Source organism: Dipodomys spectabilis, unplaced genomic scaffold (assembly GCF_019054845.1).
Source record: "Dipodomys spectabilis isolate Male_0828 unplaced genomic scaffold, ASM1905484v1 ptg000019l, whole genome shotgun sequence".
In the NCBI taxonomy this organism is placed as follows: Eukaryota; Metazoa; Chordata; class Mammalia; order Rodentia; family Heteromyidae; genus Dipodomys; species Dipodomys spectabilis.
Window position 1 is genome coordinate 19101589 of NW_024870696.1, and position 17621 is coordinate 19119209.

At 40.9% G+C, this 17621-nt stretch overlaps 1 protein-coding gene across 2 annotated transcripts; it reads right to left on the minus strand.

Moving 5' to 3' along the window:
- Positions 1-5226: 5226 nt before the first annotated feature.
- Zbtb37 (zinc finger and BTB domain containing 37) lies at positions 5227-17418 on the minus strand. Of its 2 annotated transcripts, XM_042674453.1 has the most exons (6): positions 17383-17418; positions 16732-16924; positions 16168-16337; positions 14298-15257; positions 12377-12476; positions 5227-6979 (listed from the first exon to the last, which is right to left on the minus strand). In XM_042674453.1, exons 4-6 carry the CDS (start codon positions 15218-15220, stop codon positions 6491-6493), a joined length of 1512 nt encoding a protein of 503 aa, XP_042530387.1. In that variant the 5' UTR covers positions 15221-15257; positions 16168-16337; positions 16732-16924; positions 17383-17418; the 3' UTR covers positions 5227-6490. The 2 variants fall into 2 exon arrangements, with proteins under 2 accessions (XP_042530387.1, XP_042530388.1); XM_042674454.1 differs by lacking the exons at positions 16168-16337; positions 16732-16924.
- Positions 17419-17621: the final 203 nt, after the last annotated feature.

The window sequence follows — 17621 nt, forward strand, 5'->3', positions numbered from 1 at the left end:
AAGGAAAAGGACCAAAAAATATTAAAGAAGTCATAATACCTGGCCAACTGCAATACTCTGGATGCAATCAGATAAACAGGCATGTATTAATGAGATCTCTAACAGTGATGGGATGATTCAGTGGGCTATCTACATTTCAGATTAATCAGAACCCCCGTTTAATTGGCAAATCCCAAGAAGCCACTATGACCATGGGTATAAATGCTCTAAGACAAGGCAGATCTCACATAGGCAAATGTGAAACTTCTTAGATGAGGATTACCTGTTGTTTATGGTATATATCCTAGTCACCTAGCCTAGTCACCTCGGCCTGTAATTCCAGCTACTCAGGAGGCTGAGATCTGAGGACTGAAGTTTGAAGCCAGCCTGGGCTAGAGACTTTCATCTCTAATTAACCACCAAACAAACATACAAAACCAAACAAACTGGAAGTAGAACTGTGGCTCAAGTTGTAGAGTGCTAGCCTGCAGCACAAATGGTCAGGGGTAATGCCCAGGTCCTAAGTTCAAACTCAGAAGAAACAAAACAGAGTTTATATCCTATAGAACTTACTAATATTCAATTATAAAGTAATTTTAAGAATGAAGAGGTGCCCTGGGAAATGTTATTCACTCACTTTGTCTATGTTGATAGGATCTGCAACAACAGAAAAAAAAATCAGCATGACCTAGAAAATTTTTTTCCAGTAAATGTAACCTGGAAACACATTTGTTATTTCCAAATAGGGAGAATGATATTCTCCTACTGCAAGAGTTTCTATTAACACCCTCACAGTTTCCATTTTCTTCCACATCTGTTATAAGCTATTTGAACACTAAGAGTGAACAGTCACAAAGAAAATAAGTAATGGTCCAATATATATTTAGACGAATTATAGATAATAAGAGATGGAAAGATAAATCTAAGAAGATCGTGAAATCTTCATGTATTTCATTATGTTTGAAAACATCCAGAAGACAAAAGGAAGATTTCACATGTGAAGAGAATGAATTTACTTGAGGAAATTGAAATGAAGATTTATATTACAAGGAAAAAGTGTAAGTTTCTAATCTAGAAAAACACAGTATTTTGGATAAGAATCATGATACCTATTCATAACAGAAATACTTTTTCTAAGTTTCTGTTTCCAAGTGGGAATAAAATCATTCTTGGTATCACTGTGCAAACCAGTTCAAGGTGGCTCAAAGGCGTAGTGAAATTTACTTAAAAAATGTGAATTTGGGCTGGAGTATAGCTCAAGTGGTAGAGTGTTTGCCTACCAAACCTGAGGCTCTGAGTTCAATTCCCAGTTCTGCAAATTAAACAAAACAAAACAAAAATAATTTTAACCATTATTCTATGTAAACAGGATGCCAATTTAATTTACATTATTATTCATGAGAATTACTTGTAAGAATTATCTCATTACAGACAACTACCATCCTAAACCTTAACCTATTTGTACCTCTAAGGCAAAGACAAATGAAATGCCCATTCTAAATTCCCTTTAAGCAATGGAAATCGTGAAAAAAGAAAAAATAAAGCGGGGGGGGGGGGGGGGAGGGGGGGGTATGATTGGGTGGGAGGGAGGGGGGAGGCTGGGAAGGGAGGTGAAGGGTAAACAAAGGAGGAGGCTGCAATGCTTGGTAAGAAATGCATGCATTATCCTGCCCATGTAATTGTAACCCCTCTGTACAGTATGTTCTCAAATAAAATAAAATTAAATTAAAAAAAAAAAAAAAAAAAAAAAAAAAAAAAGAAAAAATAAAGTTTAGAAGGATCTAAGAAAACGGTGGCAACTTCTTTCAAGGCAGTGATTCATGTATGAAAGTATGAATTAAAAACCTTAACCTAACTATTATAAAGGCTAAATACCAGGAGTAACAAGTTGAGAGGTAAATCCTCCAAATTTAATCTAGAAGATGTAAAACTTTTTCTAAGAAATTTCAACAGTAAATACATTTTCAAGCTCTGCAGGGCATGAACTCAACTTTATCATTAGAGTACAAAGAAACCATAAACAGTACCTAAATGAGGGCTATAATGTACTCAGTGGTAGAGTACTTGCCTAATATGCTTAAGCACATGGGTTCAATCGCCAGCACCAACCCTATCCCCAAAAGCCCCAAACAAAACACACCTAAACTAATAGGTGTTTCTATATATATATACACACATGCACACATATATACATATATATACAGATATATACGTATATATACATATATATATATGTATACACATGTATATGTATATGCATATGTATATACTTGCGGTGGCCTTTAGATTTGACTTAGGGGCTATGGTTTGCTGAACTCTGATCTAACTCATAAGCCTTAAGAACATACTTTGGTAAGAGAGAATTTTTAAAACTGTAATTTACCTGACAATTTGTTGTCCCTTTTTTAAAATCTCACCTATCAAAATATTTCAATTTTTAAACTCCCATGTGGCATAAGAGATACATTTTCAAAGACTAATTCTTTCAACAAATAAGTATACAGATAAAGGGAAGAATATATGAGGAAGAGAAAAAAAAACATGCTTTTTTTATCTGAACAAAGGAAAATTCAAAGGTTTTCAGCATTTTTGTGACTTTACACTGTGACTCAAATGACTGCTATCTTAGCTCAATTCAATTTCCTTTCCATTATTCATTACTTTCATTTCTTTGAATTAGATCTAATCAGAAACATAGTTTTTACCAGTTAAATGAAAAACAATTAGTGTCAAGTAACAGCTAAAAATGTGAAATTTATCTCTGACTAGAGAATACTCAGCTATTAAAAATGAAGGTTTGGGAAGTAGAAGTGTGTGGCTCAAGTGGTAGGGTACCATCCTTGAGCAAAAAAGCTAAGTAAGAGCACAAGGCCCTGAGTTCAAGCTCCAGTACAGGCACAAACAAAACAAAACAAAAACAAGAATGAAATTCTGGATTTTACTCTTCTACCAAACAACTTCCAAACCAAAGCCAGACTTCAGATTGTGTAACTGGAGTAGTAGACATGACGTGGAAAGCCCTATTTTGGTGGCAGACGTACAAGAAACTGGAAACTTGCATTAAGAAGAAAAAGAAAAAGAAAAAACCATAAGAAAACTTTCCTTAATTGCTCTCTTTTTTCCAATCTCTATTCTTTATAAATGAACTCATTTTCATGTAGTCAAGATTAAACTCTTTAGTACAATAAGGTGTTATGGGGGTAACTTGCAACTTATGCATACACACAAAAATCAACTCAATCCAGAGGTGAATATGGTTCTGGTAAAAAGAGAGTAAGTCACTAGAAAGAGTCTGTCTGCCTAAGTACAGTGCACTGTCATATTAACGCTGTATTTTTATACTGGTATCACAATTCAGAGTGAATAAAGGTATATTTAGAATAATAAGAGATTAATAGGTTGCCATCTCTCTTCTTTTGTAGAGCATACTGGATAGCTCTGCTATTATGTGTGACTCAATACAGCTCCAGTGTTAGCAATTTCATGTCATTAAGGTAATGATGACCTAGCCCTCACTGCTAATGCAGTTCCCCTCACCAGGTGACACGTACAAGTTAAGGTCTAGTAAGGAATTTTCTGCATCCGTTCGAGTCTATTTAGTATATCCTTCAGAGGTATTCTCCATGTACACATACCAATATGATGTACATAGAACATTACAAACTCCTTTGACCCTACAGTGATGTTAGCTAAGAACTAGAACAATGTCACAGTGAACTTGGATAAGAATCCTGGATAGCCTCTTAGAATAATAATCTCCTGTAACTAAAACAGGGAAATTAGTTCAGAAACTTGGTTGAAAATATAGCCTGGCTTGTACTTTCATGAATTTCATGACTCCGGCTAGGCCAATTGAGAGGACAGAACCAGCCAACAGGATGTGGGGTCCTAGATGACGGAAGCACCTATTCACAGTATCAATACAGTACAAACCAATTACAGGTGAATGCAGAGGGAAGGGAACCCACCAAACAGGCGTAAGATTTCCACATAAACCGGACAGTCCCTACTTCATGGAAGATGTCTGTCACTTAGCCTGGATGGAGTGTTGATAAATGCTGCAAAGTTTCTCTTTATAAAAATTACTGCACTTCGCCATTACAGCTTGGTAATAGTTTAAAAAGCTCTATTTTCTCCTATGTAATCTAAGACACTAACAAAACAATGAAGACTGCTGTGACAAGCATACATGTCAAAAGAAGAGTGGACTTAAATTTTTTTAGGTAGGCTTAAGAGCTCCATCTAAAGAATCATCTTCTGTACTTCTCAGCTCCTTGCCTATTTGGTAATGGCAAAGTCTGTTCACTGAAAGCCTTGATTCCCCACTGAAGTTTCCTTAAGCATTTCAGTCAAATTTCAACTCTACTTTTTTCTATGTCACAAAGCACAGCCAATTCCTAAGATAAATCAAGGAGACAGTTTTCATCCAGTCATGCTGTTATGCAACTCACAGCAGGAAGCCCAGTCCATGCCTCCTAATGACAGAATACAGCTTCAAAGCTACAGTTAAGAATAGGCTCTTATCAAATGGTAGCATTACATTCCTCCAAAAGATGCATTTCTATACTTGACCAGAAGAGAACTTTTCTTTAGTGATAAGAGTGCAGCTGTGTGTGTGTATGTGTGTGTGTGTGTATATATACACACACACACACACACACACACAATTCTCAGATTGCTTAAAGCTACCCTTTGCATTCTAATTTAACACTAAAGTGTCATTCTGTCCTAGCTATCTTTCCTCATATCACAAAGCATTCTCAAGAAAGAAGCACACAGACTAACATTCTCACAAGTGGCTCACCAGAGCAGGGATGACTAGCCCCCTCCCAAACCTCTTTTACAATCATCTATGCCTCCATACCAAAACAATCCCATAAGCCATTAAATATTTAAGTATTACACAAAATCAATCAAGAGAAGATAGAGATTTGTTTTCTCTCTTCTATTTGCACTGGAGGATGCAGGCAACCGTCTGCCTGTAATCCTCATTATTCCTCCTCCTCCCTGCATGCAAGACACAGCATCTAAAGCTGTGCATGTTTGGTAAGTTCTTTCTCTTAGTGCTGGAATAAGAATCTCAGAGAAACTCAGAATTACTAAAAAAGGTCCCTTGAAGTTTTAAAAATCTTAGGAATGATTAAGTAACCAAACCTGATCAAAATTGATCCCGTGATCATTTATTGCAACACAGTTGTGCATGATGTCTTCTGATAAGTGCCCTGTAGTGTATTATTTAAAAAAAAAAAAACAAAGCTCTTGGAGTCACCATCAATTTGCTGATGGCTGGTTTATGAATTCTCATGTTTGTAGACCCGAGACATAGACTTAAGTGAGGTTCTTCATTGGACTAAAAATATAAACTAACATAGAAAGAAATGAAACTGTGGTTGCAGTAAGAAGAGTTTGAATTCTTTAACTATGATATTGCAGAAAAAATGTGTTTCAAACTTCATATAAAAGTTATCAAATATGGAGACCAGTGGATTTAAAAATGTAATCCAGGCTTATTTCACTGAAAAGTGACGTTTCTGATGTGCAATATTGCTGTTATGTGAAACTAGGAGCCACAGGAGGCTGGATGAAACTTTGGTAGTCAGCCTAACAGGTTAATTCACTCTGGACTAGAGCCATTCCCTTGAAACTCAAGGATGCATATAGATATAACTTCATAAATAGCAGTCAGGCAGTTGCAATAGGCTCTGTGCTACTCTGTATTCAACATAAAAACCAGTTCCTTTTTCTGCTCCTCTTTCCCTTAGCACAACAATCAAGCCCCCAAATGTAGCAGTACCTACTGCAAATACCTTGCTGCTCCATTTCACTTCTACATGCCTAAAGTGCTTCCGGTGATGCTGCCCATTAGAATACTGCTCCAAGATGGCTTATGACGTGAAGCAATCAGGCAAAGTATTAGATGCCTAGTTAGGGCAAAGATAATGTCTAACCTTTCAGAACAGTAAGAACCACCAATCTTCATTCACTTTGTTCTTCTGAAATGTGAAGATGCAAGTCTGGCAGGGAAGGGAAAAGGAGGCATTCCTCCTCACTATCACGACTACCTTCTCTTTCTCATTGTTGGTTGCTTTAGATGGCCAAGGCTCCTGTTCCATTTTTTTTTTTTTTTTTTAAAGATCTGGGCAGTAACAGCCACCAAGATGATATGGATCGAAGTACAGTGTTCAAACATGAAGGGTAAATAAATGATCATTGATCAGTTTTGTTTAAAAAAGGTATTTTTTTCTTATAAAGTTAACAAACCAAGGCTGTTGATCCCTGAATTAGAAAGTTGATTTGCTCAATTATTTTCCAAAGTGTGATGTGGGAATGAGGCGGGGTAGAGCTTTTAGTGCTTTTGTGTACTGCTGATCCTCTAGTTTGGCAACATCTTGGAAGCAATCTTCTGGTCTCATGATGTGGCATTTTGTGAATCTAAGTACGAGTCCATGGCCCTGATATGGGCTGCTCACAGCCCAAGGGGAAGAGGGTCTGCCCCTTCCCCCTCACTGTTTCAATCTGGCCCAGTAGTGGACACAGAACCCTGGGCAGTTTCCCCAGGAGCAACTGTCTCTTCCTGTGAAGGTGACTCTTCTTCACCTTGTCCTCGAGATGTGACAGTCGTTTCAGGAGAGATGCTGTGCGGCCCCTCCAGCGGTATACAGCCAGGGTGGTTTTTGCGAAAGTGCTGATTCAGGATTGCCTGGAAGGGGAAGCTTTTGCCACAGACATGACAGTGAAAGGGCTTGTTGCCTGTGTGCTTTCGGATGTGATACTCTAGCTGATCTTTCCTAGTGTACTTCTTGCCACACATACGGCAGACGAATGGTGTGATCCCCATGTGTAAGCGCATGTGACGGTCCAGACTCCCTTTTTGGTTGAAAGATTTGGCACAATAGATGCAGGTAAGACGGGGGTTGTACCGGAACCACCGCTCAGATACTTCCTGCTCTCGGAGATATTCTACATAGCCACTTACTCCCATCATTGCTGACTCTTCTACCTGAAAAATGAGCAAGAATGAACCTGGATCATTAAACATACACGTTAAGAGCAATCGAATCCACTTTTACTTGTTACTAAGCTACATGTGTGTAAGCACGCGTGTATGTGTATGTGTGCGCATGTGAGCATGTGTGTATGTATGTAATACTAGGGATGGAATCCAGGGCCTTTCACGTGCTAGCCAAGTTTGACACCAATGAGCTATATTCCCAGACTTTATATTCTTACTTCTAATGGAAAGACCAACAGAAAATAACAAAAAAAACCCCATATTAACATTAAAACTTAAGAAAAACCTGAAGACATTACCCTATTGACACAAAATGGGAGCAAAATATTTAATTTCTGGCTAACAAATCAGATGCTTATTAAATCTATGCTGATTGCATTATTTTACATGAAAAGGCGAATCTGAACTCAACTGAATCACACCTTGAATCCTAGTCTTATAATTACAATCCAGATAATGAAGTGCTTAGATGGTGTTGGGCCAAAAGAATTTTTTGTGATGACTGCAATGTTCTATAATCTGTGCTAGTCGACATGAAAGCTACCAGCAATATGTGGTTATTGTACATTTGTATATGGCTAATGCAACTAAGGAAGTGAGATTTTAGTTACTTCCAATTAATTAAAGTATCAACTCAAATAGCCACATGATATATAGCTATTATATCAACTATCAGATAGTTACCGAAATAGATAATGGCAAGTACAATATAAATGACATTTATGAGCCAAGTTCTGGTGCTTACATCTATAGTATTCACTGATGAGGCTGAGATTTCAGGATCACAGTTCAGAGAGAGCCTGCGTAGACAAATCCTTAAGACCCTATCTTCAACTAACCAGCAAAAAACTAGAACTGAAAGCATGGTTCAAGTAGTAGAGCACTAGCCACGAGCAGAAAATGCTGAGCCTGAGGCCCTGAATTCAAGCCACAGTACCAGCACATATAGGAAAAAAAATTACAGGTGCTGGGAATGTGGCTTAATGATACAATGCTAGCCTTGCATGAATGAACCCCTGGGTTTGATTCCTCACTACAACAAACACAGAAAAGTTTGGAAGTGGTGCTGTGGCTCAAGTGGTAGAGTGGTAGTCTTGAGCAAAAGCAGCTCAGGGACAGTGCCCAGGCCCTAAGTTCAAGCCTCAGGACCAGCAAAAATAAATAAATACATAAAAATATTTAAAGAAATCAAGGCTGACTTGCAGTTAACTAGAGAAAGATTAATCTAGTTAGCAATTTACTTTGTGTCCTTTTAATTTCTAAATATGTGTTTTGTCTACTTTCTCACATGCTAGCTGGCAGTGTTTATCAGCATTTCAAAAAAAAAAAGTTTATCAGCATCTCAACAAGTTTGGGAAGCAGGATGTGAAGTTTAGGGTTGAACAGTAAGGCTAAGGTTTAAGACATTACTGACTGGTTTTATATATAACACTTCTTTTGTGTCATTCCCCTGTATCATTAAAATAGAAGTCACATAAAGGATGAAGGATTTCCTCACTAAAAAAATCTTAGGTCACCAAGGCCAAAGTATTCAATATTATTATTATTTTGTTGGTGGTGGTTGTGGGGCTTGACCTCTAGGCCTGGGCGCTGTCCCTCAGCTCTTCAGCTCTAGGCGAGCGCTCTACCACTTGAGCCACAGCGCCACTTCTCTCTCTCTCTCTCTGCATGTATGTGATTATACCTATCTATCTCTATTTTTTGGGGGGAGTGTTGGTCCTGGGGCTTGAACTCAGGGCCTGGATGTTACCACTTGGGTCATAGCTCTACTTCCAGCTTTTTTGGTAGTTAACTGGAAAAAAAGAGTCTGACAGACTTTCTTTCCTGGGCTGGCTTCTTAACCTTGTTTCTCAGATCTCAGCCTCATGAGTAGCTAGGATTACAGGCATGGGCTATTGGAGCTCAGGTCCTTGAAAAATATACTTTCTAAAAATGGTATTTCTTTTCTTTAGAGGCAGGGTCTCATTGCATTGCCCAGCTGGCCTCAAACCCTTATGTTCAAGCTCTCCTTTTGCCGCAGCTGTCTGTGTAACCTGAGAGAACTACTCATGAACCAATTCACCCAGCGACTTGGAAATATTTTTTTTTTTTTTGCTGGTCATGGGGCCTGAACTCTGGGTCTGGGCGCTGTCCCTCAGCTCTTCAGCTCAAGGCTAGCGCTCTACCACTGGAGCCACAGCGCCACTTCCGGCTTTTTCTGTTTTATGTGATGCTGAGGAATCGAACCCAGGGCCTCATGCTTGCAAGGCATGCACGCTACCGCTGAGCTACCTTCCCAGCCCTACTTGGAAATATTGAATGCATAATACTACTACCTAGCAATGAAGATGCTGAAACTTGGATTCAAATCTGAGTTCTGTTGTTTATGTAGCCATGGGCAAGTTTTTACTGTATCCCTTTATTTTCTCATCTAAAAATTGAATACAACAACAGCATCCTCATATTGCTCTGAATACTGAATGATTAACGCAATGAAGTACTTCAGATTAATAACTATTAGCTATTAGTATTAAGCATTACAAAAATCATACACACACATATATATGTGTGTATTATACAATGCATATGTATAACATACTACTATGTGAATATTTTATGCCGTTTCCTCCCCATTTGGTAATAACTGGCCAACTTCAAATTTGTTTTCTCTATGGCTTTGAGGGCATATTTCCCTAAAACAATTTCCAAACTTTTTTAAAAATTTTTATTTATTTTTTATTGTGAAAATACTGTACAGAGGGGTTACAATTAGATGGGCAAGATAATGAGTACATTTCTAATCAAGCATTGTAGCCTCCTCCTTTGTTTCCCCTTCCCAGCCTCCCCCTGCCCCCCACAATTTCCAAACTTTAAGGAAAGTATTGTCACACCAATATTGTCCACATGCAGCAAGTATCATATTTTAGTAATCACTGATGAACTATGATCATAAAAATTACACACTAGGGGCTGGGAAGGTGGCTCAGTGGTAGAGCGCTAATCCTGAGGGGAAGAGCTGAGGGACATCACCCAGGCCCAGAGTTCAGGCCCCACAACCAACAAAAATAAAAATTAAAACACACACACACATACACACACACAATCAATCTCATTTTTAAAATTACTACAGTAAAATTACAAAAAATAAAAATAAAAAATGGCTGTCTCCTGGTTTTCTCTGTTCCCAAAGGTGGATCATTTTACTCTTTTTTTTTTTTTGCTGGTCATGGAGCCTGAACTCTAGGCCTGGGTGCTGTCCCTCAGCTCTTCAGCTCAAGGCTAGCACTCTACCACTGGAGCCACAGCCACTTCCGGCTTTTTCTGCTTATGTGGTGCTGAGTAATCGAACCCAGTGCCTCATGCATGCAAGGCAAGCACTCTACCACTGACCACCTTCCCAGCCCCTTATTTCACTCTTATGTGGTAATTTCTTGTTAGATTGTAGGAACAGATGCACAGTCCACATTGATGCCAAGAATTCAATCAGTGCTTAGCTTAGTAACTATTACTTAATAAATAGTACTATATAATGGATAAATTCCATATATATGAATAAGTTCCATATTTTCTAGGTCATACTTAACATGGACTTCAAAGCCATCCCTTGAATTTTTCTTTCTTGTTAGTTGTGGGGTTGAACTCAGGGCCTGGATGCTGTCCCTGAGCTTTTTCACTCAAGGCCACTTTGAGTCACAAAGCTACTTCCACTTTTCTGGTGGTTAACTGGAGATAAGAGTCTTTCCTGCTTGGACTGGCTTGGAATCCCCATCCTCTGATCGAAGACTCCTGCGTAGCTAGGATTACAGGTGTGAGCCACTGGCACTTGGCTCCTCACTCTATAATTTTTAATTATTAACAGAGACTCAAATTGAAAGGGCTTCAAAAATCATCCTATTTAGCAGCACGAGGCATAGCTCAAATGGTAGAGATTCAGCCTCCTTAGCACAAGGCTCAGAGTTCAAACCCCAGTACAGCCACATAAATTTTAAAAAATCATCCTAATTAGTGTATTAATTTTAGTTAAAACTTTTCAAGACTGGAGGTTTCAGTTTTTACTATCAAACTGGGGATTTCACAAGAAATAAGTCTGTATTTAGTAAATGCAGCCCTCTTTGTCTAAGTATTCTCTATGATATTTGCATAATGACAAACTAAACCATTTTTGTACTTATAAGTAAAATTCCCATTAAGACACAGAGGTACATATAAGGTTAGAAAATATTGTCTCTGCTTTCAAGATTTCAATGTAACAGGAAATATAAAAAAGAATACAAATAACAGAGTAACTTAGATGAGTTAGGGCAAAATTAGGAAAAGTGAGAGGCTGGTGATTCAATTCAGTGGAAGAATGCTTGCCTCAGCAGCGTGAGCCATGGATTGATCCCCAACACCAGGAGGAAAAGAAAAAATTATATTGCACTGTGTATAATTGCTATAATGATTTAAGAAGGGAAGATCAAAGAACACTGGCTTAAACAGAAATAGGAATTAGGCATTGAGTAGATCCAGGAAGAACGAGGAATCTCAGATTCAAAACAAAGAGAAAAATAATTTGATGGATTATTACATAGAGAAAATTTACCTGCTTGAGAGAGTGAAAGCTGATGAGTAGCAGGAAAAGTTGAATTAGAAAGATTGTAACCTACGTGGCTAATCAAGTATTTTTACCTTTCATGTGAAAGAGTCAGAAAAATAAAAGACACATGCACACAAAATAGCACATTCGCAAAAATATATAATTTACAAATATATAATACTGGATATAAATTAGTAACTCTACGAATATACATAGTACATACGCACATATGCGCGTGTGCGCAAGTGCACACACGCGCGCACCCACACACACTCACACACATAAAACCAGAATGTAGTCTCGCACGCGCACACACACACTCACACACACACACAAAACCAGAATGTAGTCTAAGTCCTAAATCATCTCCAGGTAGTATTTAGGGGTTAATTTAGGGGTCTCTATGATGAAAACAGAGTTGCATAATATTTCTTTTTCTACTTCCGAAACTCTTCTAGGATGTTCATGGGTATAGAAGAAAAGTAATCATTCTATTTGGGAGGTGAAAATTGGGAGCACTGAAGTTTGATGATAGCTGAACAAAATATTAGCCGGGCATGTGGCACACCTTGGTAATCTTAGCTGTAGGGTAGGCGAGAATGGGATCATGATCCAGGCTGGCATGGGCAAAAAACCTTCTTCAATACGTAACTAAAATAACACAAAAAATGTGGCTCCAGTGGTAGAGCACCTGCCAAGCAAGTTCAAGGCTTTGTGTTCAAACCCCAATATTACAGTATTTTTTGATACAGCTTCCCTTTCTTAGTATATCTGATCATATACATAGCGAAATTCCTTCAACAAATACAACAGTTTCAACAACTACATACCTGGGAGCTGGGCTGCTTAGGCTCATCCATTCTCCCAGGAGATTCACTTCTGGCTCTGTGTCTCTCAGTCATGGGAACAACACTGCCGGACGGGCTAAATCTGTTAGAAAAGGCGCATAAAAGGGACTAACTTCTATTAGTCCAAAGAACTTGAAAAATGGTGCTGTTTCCCCACTTTATCTTATAACTAAGGTGGGAGGATCAAACCAAGCAACAGTAATGGGGAAATAGTGTTTTACAGAATCAGTATAAGGGCTGATTTAAAGGCAAGAAAAGTTTATCCTGATAGATTTTAAAACATACAAAATGACACAGCAATAGCCTATATAAGAAGGTATAGCTACAGCTAAATATAAGCTATCCACCTAAGTTCTGGGAAAAGGGTGAAAGAACAAATGAAAACGGGGTCTCTAATTTGGTTCCTTCTGTGCACCGATTGGATTTTTGGTTGTTCTTTCCCTCTATATCCAGCCTCAGGCTAGACATAGATCATGGAGATGAAAAATCTTTGCCTTTACCTGGTACGACATCCAATACAGTACTTAACACAGGAGGCTTAACAGTATTAACACTGGAAGTCAAAAAGTTCTGTGCTCAAGAATATTTTAATAACAAATGGCACTTGATGGATATTCAAATCAAGACCACCTGAGTGGCTACTTTATACTACTGCTATCTGTTAACAAATTGTTTCTCAAGATCCCCTGTAAACTGAAGTAATAGCTTCTTTACTTCTCATTCTTTTTTTTTAATAAGTTTTTTTTATTGTGAAAATACTGCACAGAGGGGTTACAATCACATGAGCAAGGTAAAGAGTACATTTCTTATCAAGCATTGTTGCCTCCTCCTTTGTTTCCCCTTCCATCCCTTACCTCCCATCTCCACAACTACATCCCCCGCCCCCCCCATTCTTAGTTCTCATTAAGGTCAATCCTGGGGCTTAAACTCAAGGCTAACTGTACAACTTAAGCCACAGCTCCACTTCCAGCTTTTTTTTTGGTAGTTAATTGGAGATAAAGCTCTCAAAAACTTTCCTGTCCAGGCTGGTTTCAAACCACTATTCTTGGATCTCAGCCTTCTGAGTAGCTAGGAATACAGGCATGAGTCAGTGTCACTCAGCCTTCGATCTCTTTTTAAGGGAAAAGAACAGGGAGGGGACTGGAGTTATGACTCAAGTAGTAGAGTGCCCGCCTAGCACGTGCAAGGCCGTAATTCCCAGTACTACCAAAAAACCCGAAACAAAACGATATTACCAATGTGTTAGTAATATTTCTATCAATTGATGTAGATTAAAACTTGTCCTATTTTCACCAAGAAGAAAAATGATAACAAACTCAATATTATTAGAAAGAAAAAAGGGAGACACACAGGACAACTGGCACTGGGGGAAAAAAAGAGGACAGTGGAAGCAGCAGCCACCCACGAAAGACAACAGGAAAGACAGCACTAAAGAACACTGGAAGACATCAGAAAGGTTTTCCCTGTAAATGACCAATTTGAGTACAACAATCACTGATAGGGATATTTCCTCTAATTTTGCAGGTGTGGCCAAGTTAAATGGAGCAACTCCCAGAAGACTCCCTCTGTGCGTAAGAACACACCAAAGGAAGGGCAGTGTGGCTCCAGGCTGACGATCAGCTCCCAGTCTGGAATCGTAAGGAAGCCCTGGCAGTCACTGATGTTAGCATGACTGCACATGCTATTCTGATTCTTGGGAGCGTCTAACTTTACCAGAGTTCTCACACTATAGTGAATACTTCAGGATTAGGAGCTTCTTGCTGAAAAAAAAAAAAAAAGAATGCAAGTTTTGGGGCACACTTCAAGTTTCCCCAATGTTCACTTATTTTGGCTAAGATCAGGTAAAGACGATCATCAGTAATGATGTCAGCATGGCAGCTGTTAGAGGAACAATGCAACTTACCTGTCAACTTCACTGCTTGTTGGCCTAGCCACCTTGGCTCCTGAAGACCCTAAGGTGTAACTTTCCTGTCCTACGGAGCTGTGGCCTGTGGTGTCAATCACCATGGCTGTGACCTCCTCTGCGCTACTCCCATCTTCTCCAGAAGGCTGATTCTCAGGCCCAAGCCATTCCTCTAGATTTTCCGTCTTGATGTGCACTGCTCCAAGAACCCTAACTTCATCATCACTTGGGCCGCCCCGGTCTGCCACTCCTGTCTCCACATACCACTGTCCTGCTCGGTTGATACGAAGAATGGGCTCCCGGCTCTCTACATCAGAACTCTGCTCAATTATCTGAGGGCTGGTAGATTCCTCAGGGGGACTTAATTCTCTGATATCCAGCACAGCACTAACCTGTCCTCGGCGGTTTCCCTTTTGGGTATTATGTCGTGGGCTAAGTGAGCGGTTTAAATTTGGTGTGACTCTGTGAGACTCCGGAGGTCTCTCTTGATGCTTTGTCCTAGTTTGGCTTAATTCTGCTTCCACCTCAGCCACATTGATTTTGAAATGAATGCCCTCCAGGATTTGTGTACATTTATCTATAATATGCTGCATCTGCAGAAAACTAGCAGCTGTTAGGTAACTGATGATATCAGCCAGTTGCAGGCATATCCGCCCTGTGTAACAGAAAGAAAGGAGCTGTTCAAAAACAGTAGGGTTCTTGATGACTGAAATGGAGACAGTACTCATCTCATTCAAGGACATGTGGTCCCGGAAATAGGGGGAGCTGGCAGCCAGTACTACTTTGTGAGCCCGAAAAGCTTGTCCTTGTACATTGACCACAATATCACAGAGGCGGCCCTGCATGCGCAGCTGGTTTAGATGGCTCAGGACAGAGTTGCTGAAGTCAGGGATCTCCAATTGTATGTTCCCACTTTTCTCCATGGTCGTGCCTGAAGGAACAGGCAGGCATTCAACCCTGCTGAAAGAAGAAATGATGTTCTCATTAACAACCTTACTCTCCTGATACTTTCTAAAATATAGTCTGGTAAACATCCTAAACCTTTGAGCATGGAGTACAGCACATGCCTGTGATATCAGGGCTCTGGAGACTGAAGCAGGAGAACCATGAGTTTTAGGCCAACTTGGGTATGGTAGCAAGACTCTGTCTCCAAAAAAAAAACCACATTAAAATCTTGAAGTACAAAGACATACCTTATGTTTAGATATAAAAGAGTCACTCACAGATTATTTTTAATCTAGATTTTACAGCAAAATACAGTGAAAACAGAAAAAAAAGCTAACACCACACTGCTAAACAATTAAGCTATATATATATGTTTATATATATATATGTTTATATCTATATATATATATATTTTTTTTTCTTGTCAGTTGTGGGGCTTGTGACTCAGGGGCTCAGCACTGTCCCTGAGCTCTTTTGCTCAAAGGCTAGCACTCTACCACTTGGAGCCACAGCACCACTCTGCTGTTCTCATGGTTAATTAGAGGGAAGTCTCATGGATTTTCCTGCCCAGGTTGGCTTTGAACCTTGATCTTCAGATCTCAGCCTCCTAAGTAGCTAGGATTACAGGAATGAGCCACCTGCAGTCCAGTTTATATTTTTCTTACTAATAAAGTATAGAACAACAAGGTTCAACAAAAGGGATGATGAGGTATTAATCATACAGTAGCTGCAAGCTAAATATAAAAATTCCTTGACAACTTTTCTATGAAGGAGAAAAGAAAGTTTCTTGAGTACATGCAATTACATACAAATGAATGGATTAGTTATCTCCCAAGACTTTACTACATGCAGCATGAGTTACATTTATTACTTTATAAAGTGATTAATATCCCACATGAATGTAGGCCAGTATTTTAAAGCTTACCAGAGTTCCCACAAAAAGCTTTTGGATATGGGACTCTGAGGCAAACTCTAGGTTAGGAAAAATTCCACCACTCTTGTCAAGACTCAATCAAGATGCAGAGAACTTCTATTCTCCAAGGCTGGCATTCTAGATGTGTGCTGGCACACCTCACTTGATGAACCTTTAATTACCTTTAACTAAAAAATAAAATAAAAGAAAAGAAAGAACGATGCAATAACTTGAAGCCCAGTTCTCAGGAAAAAGTAAATCTGCTCTATCCAAATTCGAAGTTGGGGAATTTCACGGTGGTGATTATGTATTGATTTTGAAAGTTCCCTGGAGCTGGTAGACACAAATGCATTTACAAGCATGGTCCAAACTTAAAAAGACTGCCGTGGTTACCAATCTAGTTTGTATAAATCCCAAGAGGACGACAAGGCTTTCACTGCCACGGTTTCTCTAAGTTTAGATCCCAGAGTGACCTTGAGGAATTCTTCGGGGATCAGCACACACGGGGTCCCCGCCTTGGCGATCAATAGGGAAGTGCAACTACTCCTTTCAAGAACTAACTTTAGCCAATCTGACCTTTTTCCAAAGCGTTATTGTTTGTTTTGGAACTTTTACTCCCGTAAGAGGCTCGGTCGACGCCATCAGGAATTCGGATGAGTTTATTTTGGAGCCTTTTTTGTTTGTTTGTTTGCTCTGTCCGGCAATTCCCCAGTGAGGAGGAGGCCCGGGAGGAAAGTCTTTCTCTAGCGTCGGCCCTGGAGGGGTGAAGCTGGAAGAGGGAGAACGGGGAACGGATGGGTGTGGACGCGGGGAGAGGGGTGCTCGCTCGGCGGGGCGGGAGCCCGGGAGGCGCGGGGAGCCCGCAGCGCGGCCCGGAGCCGCTCGCAGGTGAGCGCCGAGGGCGGGAAGGGGGCGGCGCCCCGGGACGGCCCGGGCGGGGAGGCGCCCGAGGTGGGTGTGTGCTCGGGGTGTGTCCCGCCGCCGCGGGGAGGGGGCCGCCCAGCCCGGGGTCCTGAGGGAGGGGCCCGGGAGGGGGCGGGTCCGGCCGATCCGCCCGGCTCCGGGCCAAAGAGGTGGAAGGTCGCCGGGCGCCGGCAGGGGAGGTGGCGGGAAGCGGCCGGGCGTCCCCGAGGCGGGCTGCAGCGGAGCCCGGCCCGGCGGACCTCGGTGCCGGGCAGCCGGCCCGGGGTGCGGGGGCCTGAGCCCAAGTCTCGGAGCTGTACCTACCTCCGGGGGTAGAAATGGGCCGGAATGGGCCGGAACACCGTCCCGGAAGTGAAACCCCCCGCCCCCTCCCCCGGAGCGGGCGACGTGCCGGAAGGAAATCGCTCACCCTTACACCGCCCCCCTCCCCGCCCCCTCCCCCGTGCTTTCCGTCCTCGCGCCCCCTCCCCGCCGCTCTTCCTCCGGCGCTGGGAGAGGGCGGGAGCGGCGCGGCGGGCGCGCGGCCGTGTCCCCGCCCCGCA